General features: G+C 45.7%; 1 protein-coding gene across 1 annotated transcript in view; it reads left to right on the forward strand.

The window, feature by feature from the left end:
• Positions 1-931: 931 nt before the first annotated feature.
• LOC138670275 (rabankyrin-5) overlaps positions 932-23,992 on the forward strand; it is an 84,547-nt gene continuing 61,486 nt past the window's right edge. Inside the window, exons 1-5 of the mRNA XM_069757470.1 lie at positions 932-1,023; positions 12,995-13,187; positions 17,305-17,423; positions 20,852-20,987; positions 21,182-21,305. Coding sequence (XP_069613571.1) covers positions 1,014-1,023; positions 12,995-13,187; positions 17,305-17,423; positions 20,852-20,987; positions 21,182-21,305 — 582 coding nt within the window. The 5' untranslated portion in view covers positions 932-1,013. The remainder of the gene's footprint in view (positions 1,024-12,994; positions 13,188-17,304; positions 17,424-20,851; positions 20,988-21,181; positions 21,306-23,992) is intronic.

Consider the following 23,992-nt stretch of genomic DNA (forward strand, 5'->3'; position numbering starts at 1 on the left):
TAACCCCTTTGAGACGAAGCCTGTTTTTACAATTCTGACCACTGTCACTTTATGGAGGTAATATCTTTGGACGCTTCAATGGATCCCGGTGATTCTGAGAATGTTTTTTCGTGACATAGTGTACTTTATGACAGTGGTAACATTTCTTTGATATGACTTGCGAAAAAAAAAAATGAGATTTGGTGACAATTTTACAATTTTCAAACTTTAAATTTTTATGCCCTTAAATCAGAGTCGTATCGCACTAAATAGTTAATAACATTTCCCACATGTCTACTTTACATCAGCACAATTTTGGAAACAGAATTTTTTTTTGTTAGGAAGTTATAAGGGTTAAAAGTTGACCAGCGATTTCTTATTTTTACAATAAAATTTACAAAACCATTTTTTTAGTGCCCTCCTCACACTTGAAGTGACTGTGGCGGGCCTATACGATAGAAAATACCCAACAATGACACCATTCGAAAAACTGCACCCCTCAAGGTGCTCAAAACCACATTCAAAAAGTCTATTGACCCTTCAGGCACTTCACAGAAATTTTTGGAATGTGGAAGGAAAAAAGAAATCACATTTTTCCCAAATAAATCTTTTTTAGCTCCATATTTTGCATTTCCATAAGGGTAAAAGGAGAAATTGCTCCATACAATTTGTTGTGCAATTTCTCCTGAGCCCCATATGTGGGGGGACACTACTGTTTGGGCGCACGGCAGGGCTTGGAAGGGAAGGAGCGCTGTTTGACTTTTTGAAAGCAAAATTTGATGGAATAATTAGCGGACCATATACACGCCCCACTATCCCAGTGGAATGAGCCCCTCTTCTGTGGTCGGTGTGGTACTTGCGTCATTTCGCCACCAGATGGCGCCGAACGCCTTCTCAATGCGCAAACACAAAGGCAGCGAATGAGTCAATGGGTTTCCTTTCTTTCACATCTCCCGGGATCTACCTCACCCCGCCTGCCCGTGTTACTTCCCATCAACCCGCTCTTCTCGCGATATCAGCCGGGCGGATCCATCATGGCGGAAGGTAAAGAAGTGGCCCTGGGGAAACCTAAGGGGGAGCTTTATGGCAGGGGGCTGGCGGCAGGTCCCTCAGTGACAGCTAGTAAAGCGGCTGACAGCAGGCAGCGGAAGTCCAGGTGTGCGCGTGTGTCGGCGGAGGCTGGTCAGGTGACCCACAGTTCACTGTGTGCAGTAGTGTCAGGCTGCACGGGGCTGCAGTCAGTGTGGGCGTGCGGTGCTGTGTGCCCTGTACGCTGCTGCCCTGGCACCCTGCACTGGTCACTGGGGCTGCACAGACTGCCCCGGCCATAGCAATACACTGTTCAGCTGTGGTGTCACGGTCTACGGATATACACTGGTCAGCTGTGGTGTCACGGTCTACGGATATACACTGGTCAGCTGTGGTGTCACGGTCTACGGATATACACTGGTCAGCTGTGGTGTCACGGTCTACGGATATACACTGGTCAGCTGTGGTGTCACGGTCTACGGATATACACTGTTCAGCTGTGGTGTCACGGTCTACGGATATACACTGGTCAGCTGTGGTGTCACGGTCTACGGATATACACTGGTCAGCTGTGGTGTCACGGTCTACGGATATACACTGGTCAGCTGTGGTGTCACGGTCTACGGATATACACTGGTCAGCTGTGGTGTCACGGTGTACGGATATACACTGGTCAGCTGTGGTGTCACGGTGTACGGATATACACTGGTCAGCTGTGGTGTCACGGTGTACGGATATACACTGGTCAGCTGTGGTGTCACGGTCTACGGATATACACTGGTCAGCTGTGGTGTCACGGTCTACGGATATACACTGGTCAGCTGTGGTGTCACGGTCTACGGATATACACTGGTCAGCTGTGGTGTCACGGTCTACGGATATACACTGGTCAGCTGTGGTGTCACGGTCTACGGATATACACTGGTCAGCTGTGGTGTCACGGTCTACGGATATACACTGGTCAGCTGTGGTGTCACGGTCTACGGATATACACTGGTCAGCTGTGGTGTCACGGTCTACGGATATACACTGTTCAGCTGTGGTGTCACGGTCTACGGATATACACTGGTCAGCTGTGGTGTCACGGTCTACGGATATACACTGGTCAGCTGTGGTGTCACGGTCTACGGATATACACTGGTCAGCTGTGGTGTCACGGTCTACGGATATACACTGGTCAGCTGTGGTGTCACGGTGTACGGATATACACTGGTCAGCTGTGGTGTCACGGTGTACGGATATACACTGGTCAGCTGTGGTGTCACGGTCTACGGATATACACTGGTCAGCTGTGGTGTCACGGTCTACGGATATACACTGGTCAGCTGTGGTGTCACGGTCTACGGATATACACTGGTCAGCTGTGGTGTCACGGTCTACGGATATACACTGGTCAGCTGTGGTGTCACGGTCTACGGATATACACTGGTCAGCTGTGGTGTCACGGTCTACGGATATACACTGGTCAGCTGTGGTGTCACGGTCTACGGATATACACTGTTCAGCTGTGGTGTCATGGTCTACGGATATACACTGGTCAGCTGTGGTGTCATAGTCATGGTCTACGGATATACACTGGTCAGCTGTGGTGTCATAGTCATGGTCTACGGATATACACTGTTCAGCTGTGGTGTCATGGTCTACGGATATACACTGGTCAGCTGTGGTGTCATAGTCATGGTCTACGGATATACACTGGTCAGCTGTGGTGTCATAGTCAAGGTCTACGGATATACACTGTTCAGCTGTGGTGTCATAGTCATGGTCTATGGATATACACTGTTCAGCTGTGGTGTCACGGTCTACGGATATACACTGTTCAGCTGTGGTGTCACGGTCTACGGATATACACTGTTCAGCTGTGGTGTCACGGTCCACAGGAATACACTGGTCAGCTGTGGTGTCACGGTCCACAGGAATACACTGGTCAGCTGTGGTGTCACGGTCTACGGATATACACTGGTCAGCTGTGGTGTCATGGTCTACGGATATACACTGGTCAGCTGTGGTGTCATAGTCATGGTCTACGGATATACACTGGTCAGCTGTGGTGTCATAGTCATGGTCTACGGATATACACTGTTCAGCTGTGGTGTCACGGTCCACAGGAATACACTGGTCAGCTGTGGTGTCACGGTCCACAGGAATACACTGGTCAGCTGTGGTGTCACGGTCCACAGGAATACACTGGTCAGCTGTGGTGTCACGGTCTACGGATATACACTGTTCAGCTGTGGTGTCATGGTCTACGGATATACACTGGTCAGCTGTGGTGTCATGGTCTACGGATATACACTGGTCAGCTGTGGTGTCATAGTCATGGTCTACGGATATACACTGGTCAGCTGTGGTGTCATGGTCTACGGATATACACTGGTCAGCTGTGGTGTCATAGTCATGGTCTACGGATATACACTGGTCAGCTGTGGTGTCATAGTCATGGTCTACGGATATACACTGTTCAGCTGTGGTGTCACGGTCTACGGATATACACTGTTCAGCTGTGGTGTCATAGTCATGGTCTACGGATATACACTGTTCAGCTGTGGTGTCACGGTCTACGGATATACACTGTTCAGCTGTGGTGTCACGGTCTACGGATATACACTGTTCAGCTGTGGTGTCACGGTCCACAGGAATACACTGGTCAGCTGTGGTGTCACGGTCCACAGGAATACACTGGTCAGCTGTGGTGTCACGGTCTACGGATATACACTGGTCAGCTGTGGTGTCACGGTCCACGGGAATACACTGGTCAGCTGTGGTGTCACCGTCCACGGGAATACACTGGTCAGCTGTGGTGTCACCGTCCACAGGAATACACTGGTCAGCTGTGGTGTCACGGTCTACGGATATACATTGGTCAGCTGTGGTGTAACGGTCCACAGGAATACACTGGTCAGCTGTGGCGTCATAGTCACGGTCCACAGGAATACACTGGTCAGCTGTGGTGTCATAGTCATGGTCTGCGGATATCCACTGGTCAGCTGTGGTGTCACGGTCCACAGGAATACACTGGTCAGCTGTGGTGTCACCGTCCACAAGAATACACTGGTCAGCTGTGGTGTCACGGTCTACGGATATACATTGGTCAGCTGTGGTGTAACGGTCCACAGGAATACACTGGTCAGCTGTGGCGTCATAGTCACGGTCTACGGGAATGCACTGGTCAGCTGTGGTGTCACGGTCCATAAGAATACAGTTGTCAGCTGTAGTGTCATAGTCACGGTCCACAGGAATACACTGGTCAGCTTTAGTGTTACAAACCACAGGGATACACTGACGTGATATATGGGGTACATGGTAATATACTGACCCGATATATGGGGTACATGGGAATACACTGACCCGTATATGGGGTACATGGGAAGACACTGACCCGGTATATGGGAATACAGTGACCTGGTATATGGGGTACATGGTAATACAGTGACCCAGTATATGGGGTACACGGTAATACAGTGACCCGGTACATGGGAATACACTGACCCTGTATATGGGGTACATGGGAATACAGTGACCCGATATATGGGGTACATAGGAATACAGTGACCCGGTTTATGGGGTACATGGGAATACAGTGACCCGGTCTATGGAGTACATGGGAATACATTGACTCTGTATATGGGGTACATGGGAATACACTGACCCTGTATATGGGGTACATGGGAATACACTGACCCTGCATATGGGGTACATGGGAATACACTGACCCGGTATATGGGGTACATGGGAATACACTGACCCTTTATATGGGAATACAGTGACCTGATATATGGGGTACATGGGAATACAGTGACCCGGTCTATGGAGTACATGGGAATACACTGACCCTGTATATGGGGTACATGGGAATACACTGACCCGGTATATGGGAATACAGTGACCCGACATATGGGGTACATGGGAATACAGTGACCCGGTCTATGGGGTACATGGGAATACACTCACCCTGTATATGGGAATACAGTGACCCGATATATGGGGTACATGGGAATACACTGACCCGATATATGGGGTACATGGGAATACACTGACCCGGTATATGGGGTACATGGGAATACACTGACCCTGTATATGGGGTACATGGGAATACAGTGACCCGATATATGGGGTACATAGGAATACAGTGACCCGGTTTATGGGGTACATGGGAATACAGTGACCCGGTACATGGGAATACACTGACCCTGTATATGGGGTACATGGGAATACAGTGACCCGATATATGGGGTACATAGGAATACAGTGACCCGGTTTATGGGGTACATGGGAATACAGTGACCCGGTCTATGGAGTACATGGGAATACATTGACTCTGTATATGGGGTACATGGGAATACACTGACCCTGTATATGGGGTACATGGGAATACACTGACCCTGCATATGGGGTACATGGGAATACACTGACCCGGTATATGGGGTACATGGGAATACACTGACCCTTTATATGGGAATACAGTGACCTGATATATGGGGTACATGGGAATACAGTGACCCGGTCTATGGAGTACATGGGAATACACTGACCCTGTATATGGGGTACATGGGAATACACTGACCCGGTATATGGGAATACAGTGACCCGACATATGGGGTACATGGGAATACAGTGACCCGGTCTATGGGGTACATGGGAATACACTCACCCTGTATATGGGAATACAGTGACCCGATATATGGGGTACATGGGAATACACTGACCCGATATATGGGGTACATGGGAATACACTGACCCGGTATATGGGGTACATGGGAATACACTGACCCTGTATATGGGAATACAGTGACTCGATATATGGTGTACATGGGAATACACTGACCCTGTATATGGGAATACAGTGACCCGATATGTAGGGTACATGGGAATACAGTGACCCGATATATGGGGTACATGGGAATACAGTGACCCGATATATGGGGTACATTGGAATACAGTGACCCGGTCTATGGGGTACATGGGAATACAGTGACCCGGTCTATGGGGTACATGGGAATACACTGACCCTGTATATGGGAATACAGTGACCCGATATATGGGGTACATGGGAATACAGTGACCCGATACATGGGGTACATGGGAATACAGTGACCTGGTATAAGGGGGACATGGGAATACACTGACCAGGTAGGTATATGGGGTACATGGGAATACACTGACCCTGTATATGGGAATACAGTGACACGATATATGGGGTACATGGGAATACACTGACCCTGTATATGGTAATACAGTGACCCGATATATGGGGTACATGGGAATACAGTGACCCGATATATGGGGTACATGGGAATACAGTGACCCGATATATGGGGTACATGGGAATACAGTGACCCGATATATGGGGTACATGGGAATACAGTGACCCGATATATGGGGTACATGGGAATACAGTGACCCGATATATGGGGTACATGGGAATACAGTGACCCGATATATGGGGTACATGGGAATACAGTGACCCGATATATGGGGTACATGGGAATACAGTGACCCGGTCTATGGGGTACATGGGAATACAGTGACCCTGTATATGGGAATACAGTGACCCGATATATGGGGTACATGGGAATACAGTGACCCTGTATATGGGAATACAGTGACCCGGTCTATGGGGTACATGGGAATACAGTGACCCTGTATATGGGAATACAGTGACCCGATATATGGGGTACATGGGAATACAGTGACCCGATATATGGGGTACATGGGAATACAGTGACCTGCGATAAGGGCTACATGGGAATATATTGTGTTTGGCATATCTGTATATAGGAACACATTTGCACATGGCCCGACACCTGCAGTTCATATCTTAATATATACTTACCTTGTAATGTCTTCACATCCTGTTCCTTCCAGATGTGTCCGTGTCCCAGAATTCCAAGTGGCGGAAGTTCACCGACCTCCATATTGGGACACCCAAATGATGGGTGTCTCAATACCACCAGCGGAGCACCGTCGCGATCAGCCGAATAATTCACTGACCACCGCCATCTTTGTACAGGAGGAGCGCATGCGCAGGTTTAATGTGACCGCCGCTATCTGTCTGCACAAAGATGGTGGCGGTCTGATTTACTGCACTTGCGCAAATTCCACGCAGGCGCAGTGAATCATTTGGATGATCCCGGCAGCAGATGTGCGACGTGTCTACAGGCAGAGGAAGCCGGTCACATTAAAGGGGTTTGCCCACGAACAAATGTTCATTTTAAAAATTGTCTGTCTGACCGTGTACGAGAGCACATGGGGTACACAGGTCGAAGAAGCGATGACATGAGAGGAGAAGACAGCAGATGGGGGAGAGAAAGCGTACAGGGGTGAGAGAGACAGAGCACAGGGGGGAGACAGCTCAAACAGGACAGCACATGAGGGGAGAACACAGCACAGGAAGGAGAGAGACAGCAGACAAGGGGGATAGCACATGGGGAAGATAGGTCAAAGTCAGCACATGGGGAAAGAGACAGTGGATAGGTGTGTGAGCACATGGGGGAGAGATTCTCAACGCTGCAAAGCCTGCCCCCATCGTGACATTACCACCCTCCCAATGCGATAACATCGGGCCTCCATCTAATATATAATTGCCTAGAATACTACTTCCTGCAATTTGTGCCAACTTCCTGTCTGGAGCTAATGTCCGGAGCTAATGTCCGGAGCTAATGTCCGGAGCTAATGTCCGGAGCTAAGTGACGTCAACAGTGTCCAGTGTCTGATTGGTTGCCGCCTGCTGCGAGCGACCAATCAGAAACGTGCCGTACTGTGACACACTCCGCCCGCCATTTTGGTGTGATTTTTGAATTTTTACCTCACAGCAAGTTTCTACTGCGTGGAGGCGGGCCCAGTGACGTTGCTCTTCAAGCTCCTGCCGAATTTCGTCAAAAAAATGATAATACCATTTACCAAAACTATATATATTTAGTTGTGAAGTGGTTCAGTGACATTTTCACACCAATTTTGAACTTTTGTTTGGTGTTTTCTCCATATACTGCCTATTATTCACTGACTGTTATACTGAGAGACTGCCGTTTATTAACCTCTTCTTTGCCACATTGGGTATATTGCTCTATTATTTGCCACATAAGGACATTGTCCATTATTGCCCAGCAATTTCTTAAATAACAAGAATTGTCAAGAGCTGGTAAGTGCAGCCATTTTTTGTTCTTCCTTACTATTATTTATTAATTGTATTATTCTTATACATTTGAATAAATAAAGTATATATGGATTCTAGACTCCCGATTCTTTAGAATCGGGCTGCCATCTAGTCTAGTATAATATACTTTGTTATGGCGCGACAACCATAGTCCATAAACAGCACTGGCCTGTGGCACTGCGACTAGTCTGCACACTATCTACCACGTTGGGCCACTACTCACTAGCAGCAATATTTCACAGATATTGTCCAAGCATCCTTAGCAGACAATCTATGGCTCTGATTCATCAAGTTTGGCTTTTTACACAGCGGTCTAGAGGAAGTGTGTGCTGGAATAACGTGCACCAAATTCATTAAAGTACTTGATGAATTGGCCCCTACCGGTTTAGCTTGGACCGTGGATGAGAGTCTTATGTTCAGTGGATACTGTTGGTGTGCAGCTGCTTACCCGTGCTGAAGACCAGCGGTGCCACCACCGTAGTTCTTAGTAGTGAGCAGGGCGCTCTGCCGTTCCATTGATAGCACAGTTGTGTCTTGGAAAGAAAGAACCTTTGCAGCAGTGAAATCTTTGACAAATAAAGCAATCCTGGGGAAATGAGGGGAAAATGTGGTGCTCTCCCACCTGTGATGATACAGTATTATATATTTGTAAGTGACTCCAGGGTTGTGCCTGATAATGTCTACATGTCTCAGGAAGACTTGGAACTTAACTTTTATTGTATCCTCTTTTTTTAGCGTAAGTGTTCGCACTCCCTCTTGTACAGTTCTCCCTGGTTTCCCTACTTCTAATTGACATGCTGAAATCAATGTTTTGTCACCATTTTCTTCCAATAGTAAAGAAGTACTGATGTCATTATTAATACCTGGACTGTCAGCAGCTTACTGTGATGGTGATCACGGGGTCTCACAGCTGAATGCACAGAACTTTGAACTTCAGACTGTTTTTTTGATTATCCATTTGTTAGCTGTTTTTTCTAAATATTTTAGCTACGAAACCATAAATTCTTTACGTTCACAGTCACAAATTAGAAGTATCCCTCTAACTATCCTTAGAATAAGTGCACATAACGTCTTTTCAGACGCCGAGGGGGTTTAAAAAATTGGCGTGTGCATTTTGGCATGTTCCGCTCTGTATATTACAATACAAGTCAGTGGGAAAGCTCAAAAGACACCTAGACATTGCTGTAACGCCTAAGGGTATGATTCCACGTGCCGGATTACATCAGGATTTGCTGCGGATTAGATGCTGTGTCCAATCCGCCGCGTCCAGATGTTACAGCATAGTGGAGGGGATGCGACATGCGACGCGTCTTCATAATATTATTTATCTTGCGGAGACGCTCTGTCTCCGCAAGATAAATAACCCGATCTATGAATATGATGCGGTGATTCTGCATGTGTTCAGTGAACACATCCGGAATCACCACGCTTACAACGGGGTGGAGCGAGGTATCCGCTGCATCCAAAGCGCCAAGCTTCCGGACCGTGGATACAAACCCTTATGGAGAGCTGTGCCATCACAGGAAAAGGGATGTCACAAAAATCTTGTGAAAACCGTAAAAAAAATGCCAGTGGCTAAAATTATCTGACAAACACTCAGGAAACAACCAAAAAATAGCACAAAAGACTCTTCCAGGGGAAAAAAAAATTCCAAGCATTTTTTGCTTGAAAAACTGTGCACACGTTGCGGAATTTTCTGCAGCGGATTTGATTAAATCCGCAGTGCAAAAAGTACTGCGGATTTATCACGTTTTTTTTTGTGCGGTTTCCACTACGGTTTTGGACACCTGCAGATTTTTAATATGGAGCAGGTGCCAAACCGCTGCGGATTCTGCACAAAGAATTGACATGCTGCGGAAAATAAATAAATAAACCGCAGCGTTTCCGTGCGTTTTTTTCCACAGCATGTGCACAGCGGTTTTTGTTTTCCATAGGTTAACATTGTACTGTACACCACATGGAAAACTGCTGCGGATCCGCAGCGTCAATACCGCTGCGGATCCGCAACAAAAACCGCAACGTGTGCACATACCCTTAAATTATCTGTCAACTCTTAGGGTCTAATTCATCCAAGCTTTCACATCAGAATTCTGGTATAAAAGCTTTGAAAAGTCACAAAATTTAGGCACAACTTGGACTTTGCCCGTTTTCACACCAGTTTCTCCCAGCTCTGACAGAATTGGGGCAAGAGGGGTGTGACGCCACCACCATCTGATTGATGGCGAGCTCTGGCATTCCATACTCCAGAAATTTCACTGTTCCTGACTGCAGTGAGGTTTCTGGCGTAGCAAGCGGAGGCACACACCACCATCAGAAGCTCCTGATTCATAAAGAGGCGTGCGGTATGGATGGAGTTTATGGTTTCCAGATGGTTTTGGCTGATTTATCAATTTCAACTTTTTTAAAAAATGTTAACGTTTTTGCAAGAATGTATTCCAGTCCCCCTCTGGAAAGATTTTTTTGTGTGTTTGAAATTTTTGTGTAAAATTTGTGACATTTTAGCGGCTTAAAAAAATTTGAATCTGGGTCTTTAGCTTAAAGATTTTTGATCCATGAGACTGATGTTGATAACACTTTCATAAGATTTGGTGGAACTGTACAGGTGCCACCAAACACTTCTCAGTTGTGCAAATGCTCCTTTAGCTGGCAGCTATTCCTCCTTCCCAACCATCCCATACTTATGGCAATGAATCTGCTATCAAATACTGACTAATCTTATACGAAAATTAAGAATTGTTAATGTTGAAATCAAACGGCCCATCCTTCTCTTTTTTTTTTTTTTTCAACATCTGACTTTCATCATGCTGCAGGCCCAAACTATGTGATGGTGCAAGCAGACGCCTTTGCCTCGGCAGCATCATAGGAGTTCAGGGGCACTGAAGCTGGCCAAACTGAATAATACAAAAAAAGCTTGTAAGCGCTGTGCTCCTTGCTTGGGAGATTGGCCACAGCTGATAGATTTGCAGAAATGGCCGGAAACCTAGGCAATAAATTGTAAACTATAGAATTAAAAATCACCCCGTTATTGAGAAAAATTAGGATTTTTAATAAGGGATCAATTGTAAAGTTGCTTGTTATGATGAGCACTTTGCAATTTTAGAAAATTAAAATTTTTTAAAATTTTATTTTTTTAGTACACGCCTGCGCAAGGCAATCTTGCACAGCGCAGGCGTGTACTATGGAGGACAGAGAATGAACTTCAATCCAATATTGCAGCCAGCATGCAGCCAGCGGGTAAGGAAAGGGTGAATCAAAAACCCCGCCTCCATGGCTGAAGATTGTTCCCTCCAAATTCAGGTGACAGTGTCCCTTTAAAGGGTCACTGGTCTATACACTGACAGGCGTCTCACAGTGCGAGGCTTCAGCTTCCCTGATCACTGCTGCACAGGGGATTTGATGGCACATCATCTCATTAAGCGAGCGCAGCGCTAGCTCTGCTAATTGTTCACTTCCTCTGCCTTATAGTATGAGACCAGTTACTGGCATGATGCAATGAAAGTGATGATCCTTGTGAGGAAGCACAGTCTTTCCTTAGTGGCATGTTTTGTCATCAGGTGGAGCAAGTGAAACATGTGCAGCGCCAGTGATGTTTCCGCCTTCGGCTTCTCTGCATTTTCCGTTATACTTGATAATTGAGCAGTAATTGTGATGAATGATGATTATGTAGCTTCACATTTCTGAATGATGCTGCTGGATTCCTTTTACTGCTTCCCCAGGGGCTCATTGTATTTTCTGGCAAATTTATCCTCCGCATTATTATATATGATGTGTAAAGCGAGTGTATGGGCTGAACCATTCATCCTTTTAAGTGCGCGGTACAATGTGTCTGAGCCCGGATGACCATTTATAATACAAAGTGATAGCTGCACAGTCAGTGTAAGCTTTATATTTCAGGTTGTTTAGATATTGTAGGATGTCCACATATTATACATACCATAGTCTTCTGAAAATGCAAAACACTTTATACAAGTTACAGTGGCCTCTGCCAGGTCCTGTTGTTGCCAGGTTAAAGGGAAACTGTCAGAGAACCTGCAGCATGTCAGAGAAAGCTTCTCTCTTCCCAATTCCAGTTGATTGACAGGTCTCTATTTATGCACATGGGAGAGACCTGTCAATCAACCGCAGTTGGGTTGGGAGAAGCCAGTCGGAGTTAATATGGGACTATCGAGGTCTCTCCTTATACTTTTCGACTGGCTTTTCAAACTGTGGTTTCTTCCAAATACCACAGTGTTTCATAGAAGACATACCAGGCTGCAGGTGTGCAGCCAGGCTCTCATTCATGCTGCCCATGGTTAGGGCACAGAGAATCCAATGACAAGGTCCCTTTAAATATTGACATGACATATACCAGATTATAAAATGTTTTTCATTATCAGACAGTGTATAAGATTATAATATGTCGTTCTAAATTCCATCCTTCGGGAGCCGTACAAACTCTGCCCACAAAGTACATCCTGACTGTGGCACTGGTGTCAGGACGTAATCTTTCATTGCATGCCCTTCAGTGTTCAGTAGTGAACACTGCATGTGTGTGCTAACAGAGCAAGAAGAAATTAATGAGCTTGTGGCAATCAAAATACACCTCCCTGTCCAAGAATGTGGTCCCTGAGAATCTGCCAGGGGGCCTGATAAAAGGTCATCGTGGGCCGTAAATGGCCTTGGGGCCTGAGGTTCCCCACCCCTGTTCTAAAGGGTGGCAACCCGGGGCAGCATGAATCTATTGATGGGTTCCCTTTTCCAAAAATTTCTACTTACATGTTTTTATTAGACCGTTAGACTGAAGCTTTATAAACAGTAAAAAGTGCAAACTAATTTTTTATTTCTCTGTTAAAGAGGAAGTGGGCAAATTACAGAAGCACTTGGCTCTTCTACGCCAGGAATATGTGAAATTGCAGAAGAAACTGGCAGAAACAGAGAAGAAATGCACCCTACTAGCAGCCCAGACAAACAAAGAGGCTTCCGACGACTCCTTCATCAGCCGTCTCCTGGCTATCGTTGCACAGTTGTACCAACAGGAGCAGTACAGGTCAGATGGGGGAGATTTTTGCCTTTATTTATTGCAGAGTGTTTTCATTCAGGGTATGTGCACACGTACAGGTTTTTTCACGTTGTTTTCGCGTTTTTTCGCGCTAAAAACGCTATAAAAACTCATTAAAAACGCATACATTATGCATTCTATCATTTAGAATGCATTCTGCATGTTTTGTGCACATGGATGCGTTTTTTTCCGCAAAAAAATGCATCGCGGTAAAAAAAATGAGCATGTTCATTATTTTTGCAGATTTTCTGCGTTTTTCCCGCAATTCTATGCATTTGGGAAAAAACGCACAAAAAACGCGTCAAAATCGCGGTAAAAACGCATGCGGATTTCTGGCAGAAATGTCCGGTTTTTGTCAGGAAAATTTCTGCAAGAAATCCTGACGTGTGCACATACCCTTATTCTTTTCTTTCCTTAAAGGGAACCTGTCACCGTTTTTTTTATGTCTGAACTATGACTAGCACCTTAACCAGCACCTATGCTGCATTTCATAAAATGTATATAACCTACTGACTGCACCTGTATAAACCCTCAAACACCTTTTGAAATTCTCCTGTGCTCTATGTAAATCCTGCCGATCCGGTGTGATACTGGCTGCAGATACTTTAAAGATCTGGTTGAAAGTCTTAACCGTAGATGAGACTGGTCAAGTACTGCTCCCTATCCAGATCGTTATATTTTCTCTGAAAAGCCACAGCATCTCAGAGAAAAATACCCCTGGCTGAAATCGTGCAGCCCGGCTCTGATTCAAGCTTTGGGGAGCATTAATTGTCAGGTTCCTTTTAATGCACTATACAGTATGTAAATCAAGGCAAATTTTCTGTCAATTTGGTTGCTCATCTGAGGATTCCATAGAATATGAGTCACACAGTTTTTGCAACTTTCTGCATTTTTCTTATCACCGTCATTGGTTTGTTTCATTCTTAGGGAAGAATATATTGTTTGAACACTTTTTTTCTCCCAAAGCTAAAATTTGAAACATTTAAAAAATAAAATACAAGTAAAATCAGAGATGCAACAAAGAAAACAATATTGGTAGCTTAAAAAAATCCCTACCCTAAAAAATATTGTTATTCCAGAAACAAAAAGCTCCAATTGTGAATATAAAGTGGCCATGAAATTATCTTTAAAATTAGCCCAATGTTGATGGGTCCAAGTTGACAGCAGTTGGGGTCAACATATAGAGGTGGGGGTTCAGCAAACTTTTTGACAACGTCGAGTTAGTAGGTGGGGACCAGTAGAAAAATCTAAGCACATCTTATAGACACCTCTCCATTACTAAATTGTGGACTTGATGTCAGCGGCCATAAAACAGCCGACATCAGCCCCACTTGACACCACCACAGGGAAAGTGGGAAGAGATGGGAAAAAAACCAGAATTGGCGTATCTAATAGATGTGTCTTTTCGGGGGCAGTTGCGGGCTGCTATTTTTTAGGCTGGATGGGGGGCAATATCCATGACTCCTTACCAGCCCTCTGCTTTAGCTTGGTTGGATGTCAAAAATGGGGGAAATCCCACACTTTTTTTTAACTACGTATTTAATTTTAAAAAACAGTGTGGGGACCCCTCTATTCTTGATAACCAGCCATGATAAAACTGACAGCTGAGGGTTGCAGCCTGCAGCTGTCAGTTTTGCCATGCCGATTTTTTTATAGCGTTGAGTAAATACTGTTATCAGCAGGTGTAGGCTGATGGGAGTAATACTCTCCCATCAGTTGGACACTTGTGACAGGAGGTAAACTTTTTACCGCTTCTCACAGCTTCTGGCTCACGCTGTGATCTGACAGCATGGGAGCCGCAGCGCTCTGACTGGTGGTAATAATCTTACCGCCAATTAGAGCAGCCGGTGTTTCTCACGCTGTCATGCAGAAGACAGTGTGGGAAACAACCGATGTTTGAGGTGCCAAACTGCACAGTAAGGCCATGTTCACACGATCCTTCTTTTCATGCGGAATTGCCGCGATTTTCCTGCTGCGGGTCTGCAGCTGTTTTCCATGCAGGGTACATTACATTGTACCCTATGGAAAACAGGAACTGCTGTGCCCACAATGCGGAAAATTAAAAAAAAAGCCGCGCTGAATAGCTGCGGGAAAAAAGAAGTACCATGTCACTTCTTTTTTCGGAGCCGCAGCGGTTCTGCACCCATTGACCTCCATTGTGAGGTCAAACCCGCAGTAAAACCCGCAGATGAAAAAAATATCTGCGGGTTTTACTGTGGTTTGTGGTGCAGAACCGCTGCAGCAGGAAGTGCGGGGAAGCGGGCGGAAGTGCGTGGGCGGAGTGTGGCTGCCCCCCCGTGCTCCGATCCCGCCCCCCCCCCCGTGCTCCAATCCCACCGCCCCGTGCTCCGATGCCACCCCCCCCAGTGCTCCGATGCCCTCCCCCGTGCCCTAATCTCCCCCCCATATACTTACCTGGCGTCCCGGTGTCCGTCCGGCCGTCTTCTCCCTGGGCGCCGCCATCTTGCAAAATGGCGGGCGCATGCGCAGTGCGCCCGCCGAATCTGCCGGCCGGCAGATTCGTTCCAAAGTGCATTTTGATCACTGAGATAGATTATATCTCAGTGATCAAAATAAAAAAAAATAGTAAATGACACCCCCCCCCCCCCTTTGTCACCCCCATAGGTAGGGACAATAAAAAAAATTAAGAATTTTTTTTTTTTTCCATTAAGGTTAGAATAGGGGTAGGGGTAGGGTTAGGGTATTTTCAGCCATTTTAACCCTAAAAAACTTCCTAGAAAACACACAGACTCTGCATAGAAAACTGCATAAAAAAAAAGGATCAAAAAACGCATCAAAAAAGGACAAAAAAAGGACCAAAAAAAGGACCTGCGTCTTCTGCCAAGAGCTGCAGTTTTTTAAAAAACAGTCCTGAAAAAAAAAGGATGGAAATCAGGAACGTGTGAACATACCCTAACAAGGACTTCCTGGAGAAGTCAGAGTTTGGGGTCTGTGCCCGAACAGTAGGTGTTTGGTATGGACCCCGAACTTTGCTGTTTGGGTTTGCCCATCTCAAATTATGAGCCCCATTGGGAACAGCGATGATAATGTATGTAAAGCGCTCTGGAATAAGATAGCACTATATAAGCAAAAGCATAATAATAATTGGGAAAATGATGGAAAGCATGTTTTGCAGAGTCTGCTAGTCTGCTTAGCAGTATAACTACCGCTTTATTGCTAAGTTAGTTCCTGTGTACATTTCCGGAACAAAGCTTTTATCACAGGATACTGGTAGAAAGCTGATTTCCCTGCAGTGGAAGAAATTTTATGTTCTCCATGATTTTTGCACTGGTCAGGTTTCCTGCTTTGTAACATTCCTTCCACTGATTCCATTCATTCACTGTATGAAGTCCTGTATTTTTTCATTGTAAATGTTCATGAGTCCCAAAATAACCTCTTTCATGCCTGCAGAATTTTGTCATTGCCTTATGAGTTTGGGATTTGGATACAAAGAAGAGTGTTATAAAATGCAGTACCTAAAAGGTCCAGTGAACTTCACCTGACTGCGTACAATAGGATCTGACAGCCCATCTGATGTGACTCTTAGTAATTAACTGTATTCCCCCTGCTATAGAGTTCTGGATCAAGCTTTTTTTTCTATAACTGTCCATTGTGCTGTTCCTCTGTTATTCCTCCAAGAAATTTATGAATAATCTGACATCTGGGTGTTACCATTCCTCCTCGTCAAAGGTTCGTGTCCCTACGCAGTCCGATATGGCCAGCGCTAATTGGACAGGGTGATACTCTCCTAAATGATAACACTAAGTTGGCAATTTATTCATAATTTCCTCAAATCGAGCATCATTGTTGTGTGCTGGGAAAAATAGCCTTTTCCATAAAGACTCCAGCACGCACGTAACAAAGGCTAAAAGATCTGCTGCTACCACCATGTTGGATATTACAGGACACCTTTATTGGTCTTGTGGAGCCCATAGTAGCACCCGGCCTGATAGAGATGGCCTATCCAATCAGGATGCCATAACTTAGTAAGGGAAAGAAAACCCCTGTAGGTACTGACAACAGCACACAATTATTACAACTTATTTAATGTAAGATTATTATAATCCATGCTCCCAGGTTTCACGCATTTCCTTTTGTGCCTTAGTGACCTGATGATAAAAATTGGAGATCAAGACATCAATGCTCACAAGTTTGTGTTGGCTGCAAGAAGTGAGGCCTGGAGCTTGGCCAGTTTGGCATCTACAAAGGAACTAAACCTGTCAGGTGAGGACAGTCTGAGTTCTGCTTTACAAAACTGGATGCACTTAATCTGTTCTTCCTGCGCCTTCTGTGAATACATGTCTGTCTTTCAATGCCATATTTTACTTATGTGTATGCAAAATCCTCTGCTGGTTAATTTAGTAATATATCTTTATAGCTGGCAGATCTGTTTTTTTCTAAAACTGAGCTCCAAATACACAGCAGACATTGAAATAACAAAAGGAACCCACCACTAAATGGTGCTTAGGAGCTGAATGCATATGTCTTAGGATGATTTCACATTTGCGCTGCGGAGGGCTGTGTACGTCCTCCGTGAAGCTCCTCCCACTGCCTTCCCTCCTCCGGTCAGCTCCGCCTATGTCTGCATGCGGCGTGCGTACCCTATCTTTACCATTAGGTACGCAGGCCATGCCGATGTATGCGGACGCCTCCGCATGGGTCGTTTTGACAGTGCGGCGACCTGTGCCGAACGCAACAAGTTGTATTTTGGTACGGTCGCCGCACCCTCAAAACGACGCATGCTGAGGCATCGGCGTACATCGGCATGGCCTGCGTACCCAATGGTAAAGATAGGGTATCCACGCCGATGTAGGTGGAGCTGACCGGAGGAGGTGCGGCAGTGGGCGGAGCTTCACGGAGGACATCCGCAGCACCTCCATCCGCAAATGTGAAACCAGCCTTGCACATTGAACTCAATAATAGCACAGTATGTAGTACCCTTAGGCCCCTGTTAGTGGTGGCTGCAGCATGTCGTCCTTTATATCTCTATCTATACTGGGAATTTGGAGAACTGTACAGAAAACACTAAGCTCTGATCACACAACATGTATGCAAAGAGATTACTTGTCACAGAAGATTACACCTAAAAATTCCAAGCTACTAAATTTAGTTTAGAGGGCAATTCCCTAGCCAATGGTGCCGAGTTTGTCTTTTTCCAGCAGTCCCTTTGGGAATGAATAAAGCCGTTGCTGTATTCTGATTCTGGACACATCAGTGGCTCCATTTATTCTCTTTGAGCTTTATAGTAATGTACCTATGGATAAGTGATGACTTATAATGTTGGGAATAACTCTTTAAGCTAGGCATAGAAATAAATATTTCTACACTACTTCTATTTCCGTTCATTACAGTTTGTTATTGGAGCTTGTCCCAGGAATAAAAGGCTGTCCAGTACTAGTACAGCCCCTTCTCCATCTGAATGTTTGCCCACATGAAAATAACGACACCTATACCCGACTCCCATGCAAGTGCTTTTCCAGCGGTTTCGACTCTTGCGTTTCCGGGGCTCACATGAGGTTGGTACGTCATGTGAGCCCTGCACCCAATCAGCGCTGGCGTCACTGTCCCCGCCTCCGGATGTATTAGTAATCAAGAGGAAGTGAGCGCCAGCTGCAGCCCTCCAGCATTAAGACATGATTTAATGTGCTGAGAAGGGGTCCACATGTGTGGAGGGGCACAGGAGCTGAGCTCCCTCCACACGGCCAGTTATGTTGCATACCAGGCATCTGTGTCAATCAGCAGTCTACCCTTTAGATGCTGCTGTTAATCTCCGACAGCGACACTTAAATGGAATTCATTCCAGTGCTTGCACACACTGGCACCCTTCAACCCACCAAACTCCCAAAGTAGATGGGCAGATGTATTGCTGTGACAGACGGGGGTTATCACTGCCATCTTGGTACTCCTGTGATGCTCAACCACAGGTTGAACTTCATAGGAGCACATTATTTTCACTATATACTGTAAAATAATGGTATTGTAGTATAAGCAATCAAGCAATTGTGGGTTAATGCCTCCTAAGGGGACATTAACTTTTTTTTTTTTTTCTGTCAATATGGCCATGTGAGGTCTTGTTTTTGCTGGACGGGTTGTACTTTTGAACAACATAATTGGTTTTAACATATCGTGTACTGGAAACGGGGAAAAAAAAGTCCAAGTGTGGTGAAATTGCAAAAAAGTGCAATTCCACAGTTGTTGTTTTTTTGTTTTTTTTTAACCATGTTCATTAAATGCTAAAACTGACCTTCCATTATGATTCTTCAGGTCATTACGAGTTCCTTGACACCAATCAGGTCTAGGTTCTTTTTTATTTAAGTGGTGAAAAAAATCCAAACTTTGATTTGATTTCCTTATGTACTCGTGTGCCTTGTTATCTGCTCGTGTTTAATGTATTTGTCTATATTTGCCCCGTGTTCACATGTAAAGCGCCATGGAATAAATGGCGCTATAAAAATGTATAATAATAATAATTTAAAAAAAAAAAAAAAATGGCGCCATTGGGCTGGGTAAGGGCTTATTTTTTGCGGCCCGAGCTGACGTTTTTATTGATACTGTTTTGGTGTAGATATGATCTTTTGATCACATTTTATTGCAATGTAGCGGCAACCCAAAAAATCGTAATTCTGACATTTCTAATTTTTTTCTCGTTACGCCGTTTAGCGATGGGGTTAATTTTTTTTATATTGATAGAACGTGGCGATACCAAATATGTGTATGCTTGATTTTTTTTTTTATTATTGTTTTATTTTGAATAGGGCAAAAGTGGGGTGATTTGAACTTTTATATTTTTTTTTATTATTTTTAAAAACTTTTTTTTTTTTTTTTTACTTTTTGCATGCTTCAAGGGGTAACCGATGGGCAAGATTTCCGGCGCGCTTACCAGAAGCACGAGTTAATTGCCGCTGTCAGAGATTTAACAGCTTTTAACAGGTTTAATAGATATTTGACAGCATTTAACCGTTTAACAGCCACGGGTGGATCACAATTCCATCTGCAGCTGTTAGAGGCACATGTCATCTGGTCAAAGCAGCTGACATGTGTCGGGAAAGATGTGGGCTCAAAATGCCAGAATTGCGGGTTTTTTGGTCACATCACCGCCTTTAAAAAAAAAATGCAGTAAAATGCAATCAAAATATCGTATGTACCAGATATTGGTATCAATAAAAATATCAGCTCACTACGCGGAAAAAAAATCCCTCGTCCCAGCTCCAATCCAGTTTCTGGGTCACTTTTACCGGACAATGCCTTAAACACATAACAAAAAATGGCAGAATTGCATTATTTTCTCCATTTCATTGCACCTGGAATTTTTTCCCGTTTTTCAGGATATTGAATGACAAAATGAATGATGTCATTCAAAACGAAATGTTGCCCAACATAAAAGAAGCCCTCATACTACTATGCTGACCGAAAACCAAAGTTGGAAGAAAAATAGAAAAAAAGGGCAAAAAGCCTCCTGCTCCTTAAAGGGTTAAGGACAGCGTATTATGTAGAGATGAATGCACACAGGCAGACATTTATTTTGCTTTCACAAGACTATGGGAATAAAGCAGCTCTTTACAGTGATCTGTCGTGCATTAGGTTTGCGGTTCCTCTCTGCGGCTACCATGTACGGGGTAAAACCTTGTTCATGAAGTCTGATCTGTTCTCAGATTCTAACCCTGAGGTGACCATGGCAATGCTGCGTTGGATCTATACAGATGAGCTGGATTTGCGGGAAGATGACATCTACTTAACAGAGTTGATGAAGCTTGCAAATAGATTTCAGCTTCAGCTTCTTAGAGAAAGGTACAACTTTCATAGTTCCCTCCAAGTATCAGTGTAGTTGTCTTGCTACTTTCTGATATGCCGTGATTAGATATGGATGATGAATGCATCCTATCAATGACGGGGGCGGCATATGGTCTGGGGATTTTCTACGTTTCTGTGAAACAACAAATGTCTAATTTATCTGGATGGCTCCGTTTGTGTCTTTATGGCAGGTGTGAAAAGGGTGTCATGTCACTAGTGAATGTGAGGAACTGCATCCGCTTCTACCAGACAGCAGAGGAACTCCATGCCATCACACTGTTGAACTATTGTGCCGAGATTATTGCAAGTCACTGGGTAAGATAATGATAAATTAGGCAGAATAAATAGCTGTGCTGTGTTTTTTCTTTATCGCTCCATTGGGGGACACAGGTAACCATGGGTGCATGCTGCTGTCACTAGGAGGCCGACACTAGGCAAAAAAGGAAAATCGCTCCTCCTCAGCAGTATACACCCGCCAACAGGCACCAAGTACCTCAGTTTAAGCTTAGTGTCTGTAGGAGGCGGACATGGATCTGATCCCAAATCCGCATTTTCCTTTTCACGTATCTTGTTTGTTTTTATTAATCTTTTCTCTTTGTCTTTCAGGTTCTTCTTCCTTAGAGTAACAGGGTGTTTTCCCGTACTTATGCAACTGAGAGAGCAGTGTAGTGTCACCCACATCGCCCACTCTCAGAACCGCAGGCAGGACCTTAACCCCTGTCACCCTCAGTGGTGCTTCAGGGTGATTCCCGGTGGCCGGTCCTTTGTCTTTTCCCCTCCCCACCCCTCTCCTCGGTGGTCAGTGGTGACCTCCCCCCTTCTCGTAAGGGGTCGACGCTGTCTTCTGCACCATCTGGAGACAATGCGGGAAGCAGGATCCCTGATTCCATCGACCCTCAACCACCCGAGGGCTCCTGATGTGTTCCTCATTTGTGAATAGGAACCTTGGACCCACCTTGTAGGTATGTATGTTTCCTCCCCCTCAGCAGCGCATGGCAGGACTTGTCAACACTTCTGTCACTTAACAGGGCGGTTTTAGTACATTATTCCCTGCACAGCCGTGGCCATTTTTCCCATGTTGCCGGTCCCAGTCCTTGGGAACAACCTCCTTTCTTTCCTGGCTGCGCCTCCTCTCTGCTTCCCCAGCCACTCGCCACCGCTCTTTTGGACCAATAGGAGGTCTTGCCGGGTCAGAGATTCTTCTGCTCTGACCTGGCCACGCCCTGCGATTTGCGTTTATCTCCTTGGCGCCCATTTTTCTGCTCCTATCATGGAGCTTCCAGCGATTCACCAATCGGAGGGGCGCTTTCTGTTACTTGCCAGCGGGCAGATCCTGCTGCCTGTTCACACCCCCGGCATGTCAGCCTATCGGACGCATACTTTCTGTTTCACTGACCTGCAGTTTAGTCACCCCCACTGCACTACATCGTGCTTGTTGTGATCAGCATAGCTGATTCTATTTTGGATCTTGTGCCTCAGCAGATCGTGAGTCCTGTCTGAGACTTCCTTTATCTGCACATTTCCTGTGCATTTGGCATTAGACCTCGCTGCATCTACCTGCGGGTATCTGACACAGGGGGACACCTCTAACCTCAAAGTCATCTGCTGACAGTCGCTGGCATCGGGTAGGCTCTGCTCTCTCTCCTTCCTTTCTTCTGTACCCCTATATAGCCCTTCACAGCAGTGTCACCAAGGCTTGACTTATGCACAATCCTGCAGAGGCTTCTCGTCCTCCCTCTAGGCCTAGTGTGATTCATTACGTCCGCCAAGACTCCCGTCTCCGGGCCCAGGGATTCTTCAGGCTGTATTTTCCCCACTACACAAAGGAGTAATCGTCTCTGTTCCCCAGAACAAACGGTTTTCAGGGTTCTACTCCAATCTTTTCGTAGTCCTGAAGAAAGGCTGATCGCTTCATCCGATTTTGGACCTCAAGCAACTGAATCGTCACGTTCGGATCCATCCTTTAAGAATGGAGTCCCTACGTTCGGTAATTGCCTAAATGGAACGGGAGAATTTCTTTGCTCTGTAGACATTCAGGATGCTTATCTTCACATTCCTGTTTGTGTTCAGCATCAGAGATTCCTACGGTTTGCGATCCAGAAGGACCGCTATCAGTTCACGGCTCTTCCCTTCGGCTTGGCCTCTGCCCCCAGAGTATTCACTAAGGTCATGGCAGTGGTCATAGCCATCCTTCGTTCCAAGGGGATTCTCCTAATCCCTTACTTTGACGATCTCATGATCAAGGGGCCGTCCCGCCGAGACTGCGACCAGAGTCTTCAGATCACTCTGGACACTCTGGTCTGTCTCGGCTGGATTGTCAACAGAGAGAAGTCCTCCCTGACCCCAGCTCAGCACCTGGTGTTTCTGGGTATGAGGTTCGACACGGCCCAAGCCCGTGTCTTTCTTGCAAAAGAGAAGTTTTCATCCCTCTGCCAGGGGATCCGCACTCTAAAGCGATCAGCTCCTCTTCCCCTGCGGTCCTACATGAGAGATCTTGGGAAGATGATTGCCACCATGGAAGCTGTGCCTTTTGCCCAGTTCCATACCCATCCTCTTCAGCTGGCCCTCTTTTCTGCTTGGGACAAGAGGACCGTCTCTCTCGACCGGCCCATGCTTCTACTCCTCAAGGCAATCCCTGACCTGGTGGATGCTATCCGCCTCAGTCCTGCTCCTGCGCGGGATTTCCTTCCTCCCTCTCCGGTGGCAGATCATCAACACCAACACCTGTCTCCTAGGTTGGGGAGCGGTGTTTCTTCATCACACAGCGCAGGGTCGTTGGAACGTCCAAGAAGCCGATCTCCCCATCAATCTTCTGGAGATCAGAGCAATTTTTCTTGCCCTTTGCCGCTGGCAATCTCTCCTCGCAGGCCAGCCGGTCCACATACAATCGGACAACGCCATTGCCATGGCTTACATAAACCATCAAGGCGGGACTCTCAGTAAACAGGTGATGGCAGACGTAACATGGATTCTGCGATAGCTGGAGCATCACCTTCCCACCA

This window comes from Ranitomeya imitator, chromosome 3 (assembly GCF_032444005.1).
Source record: "Ranitomeya imitator isolate aRanImi1 chromosome 3, aRanImi1.pri, whole genome shotgun sequence".
NCBI classification, from domain to species: domain Eukaryota; kingdom Metazoa; phylum Chordata; class Amphibia; order Anura; family Dendrobatidae; genus Ranitomeya; species Ranitomeya imitator.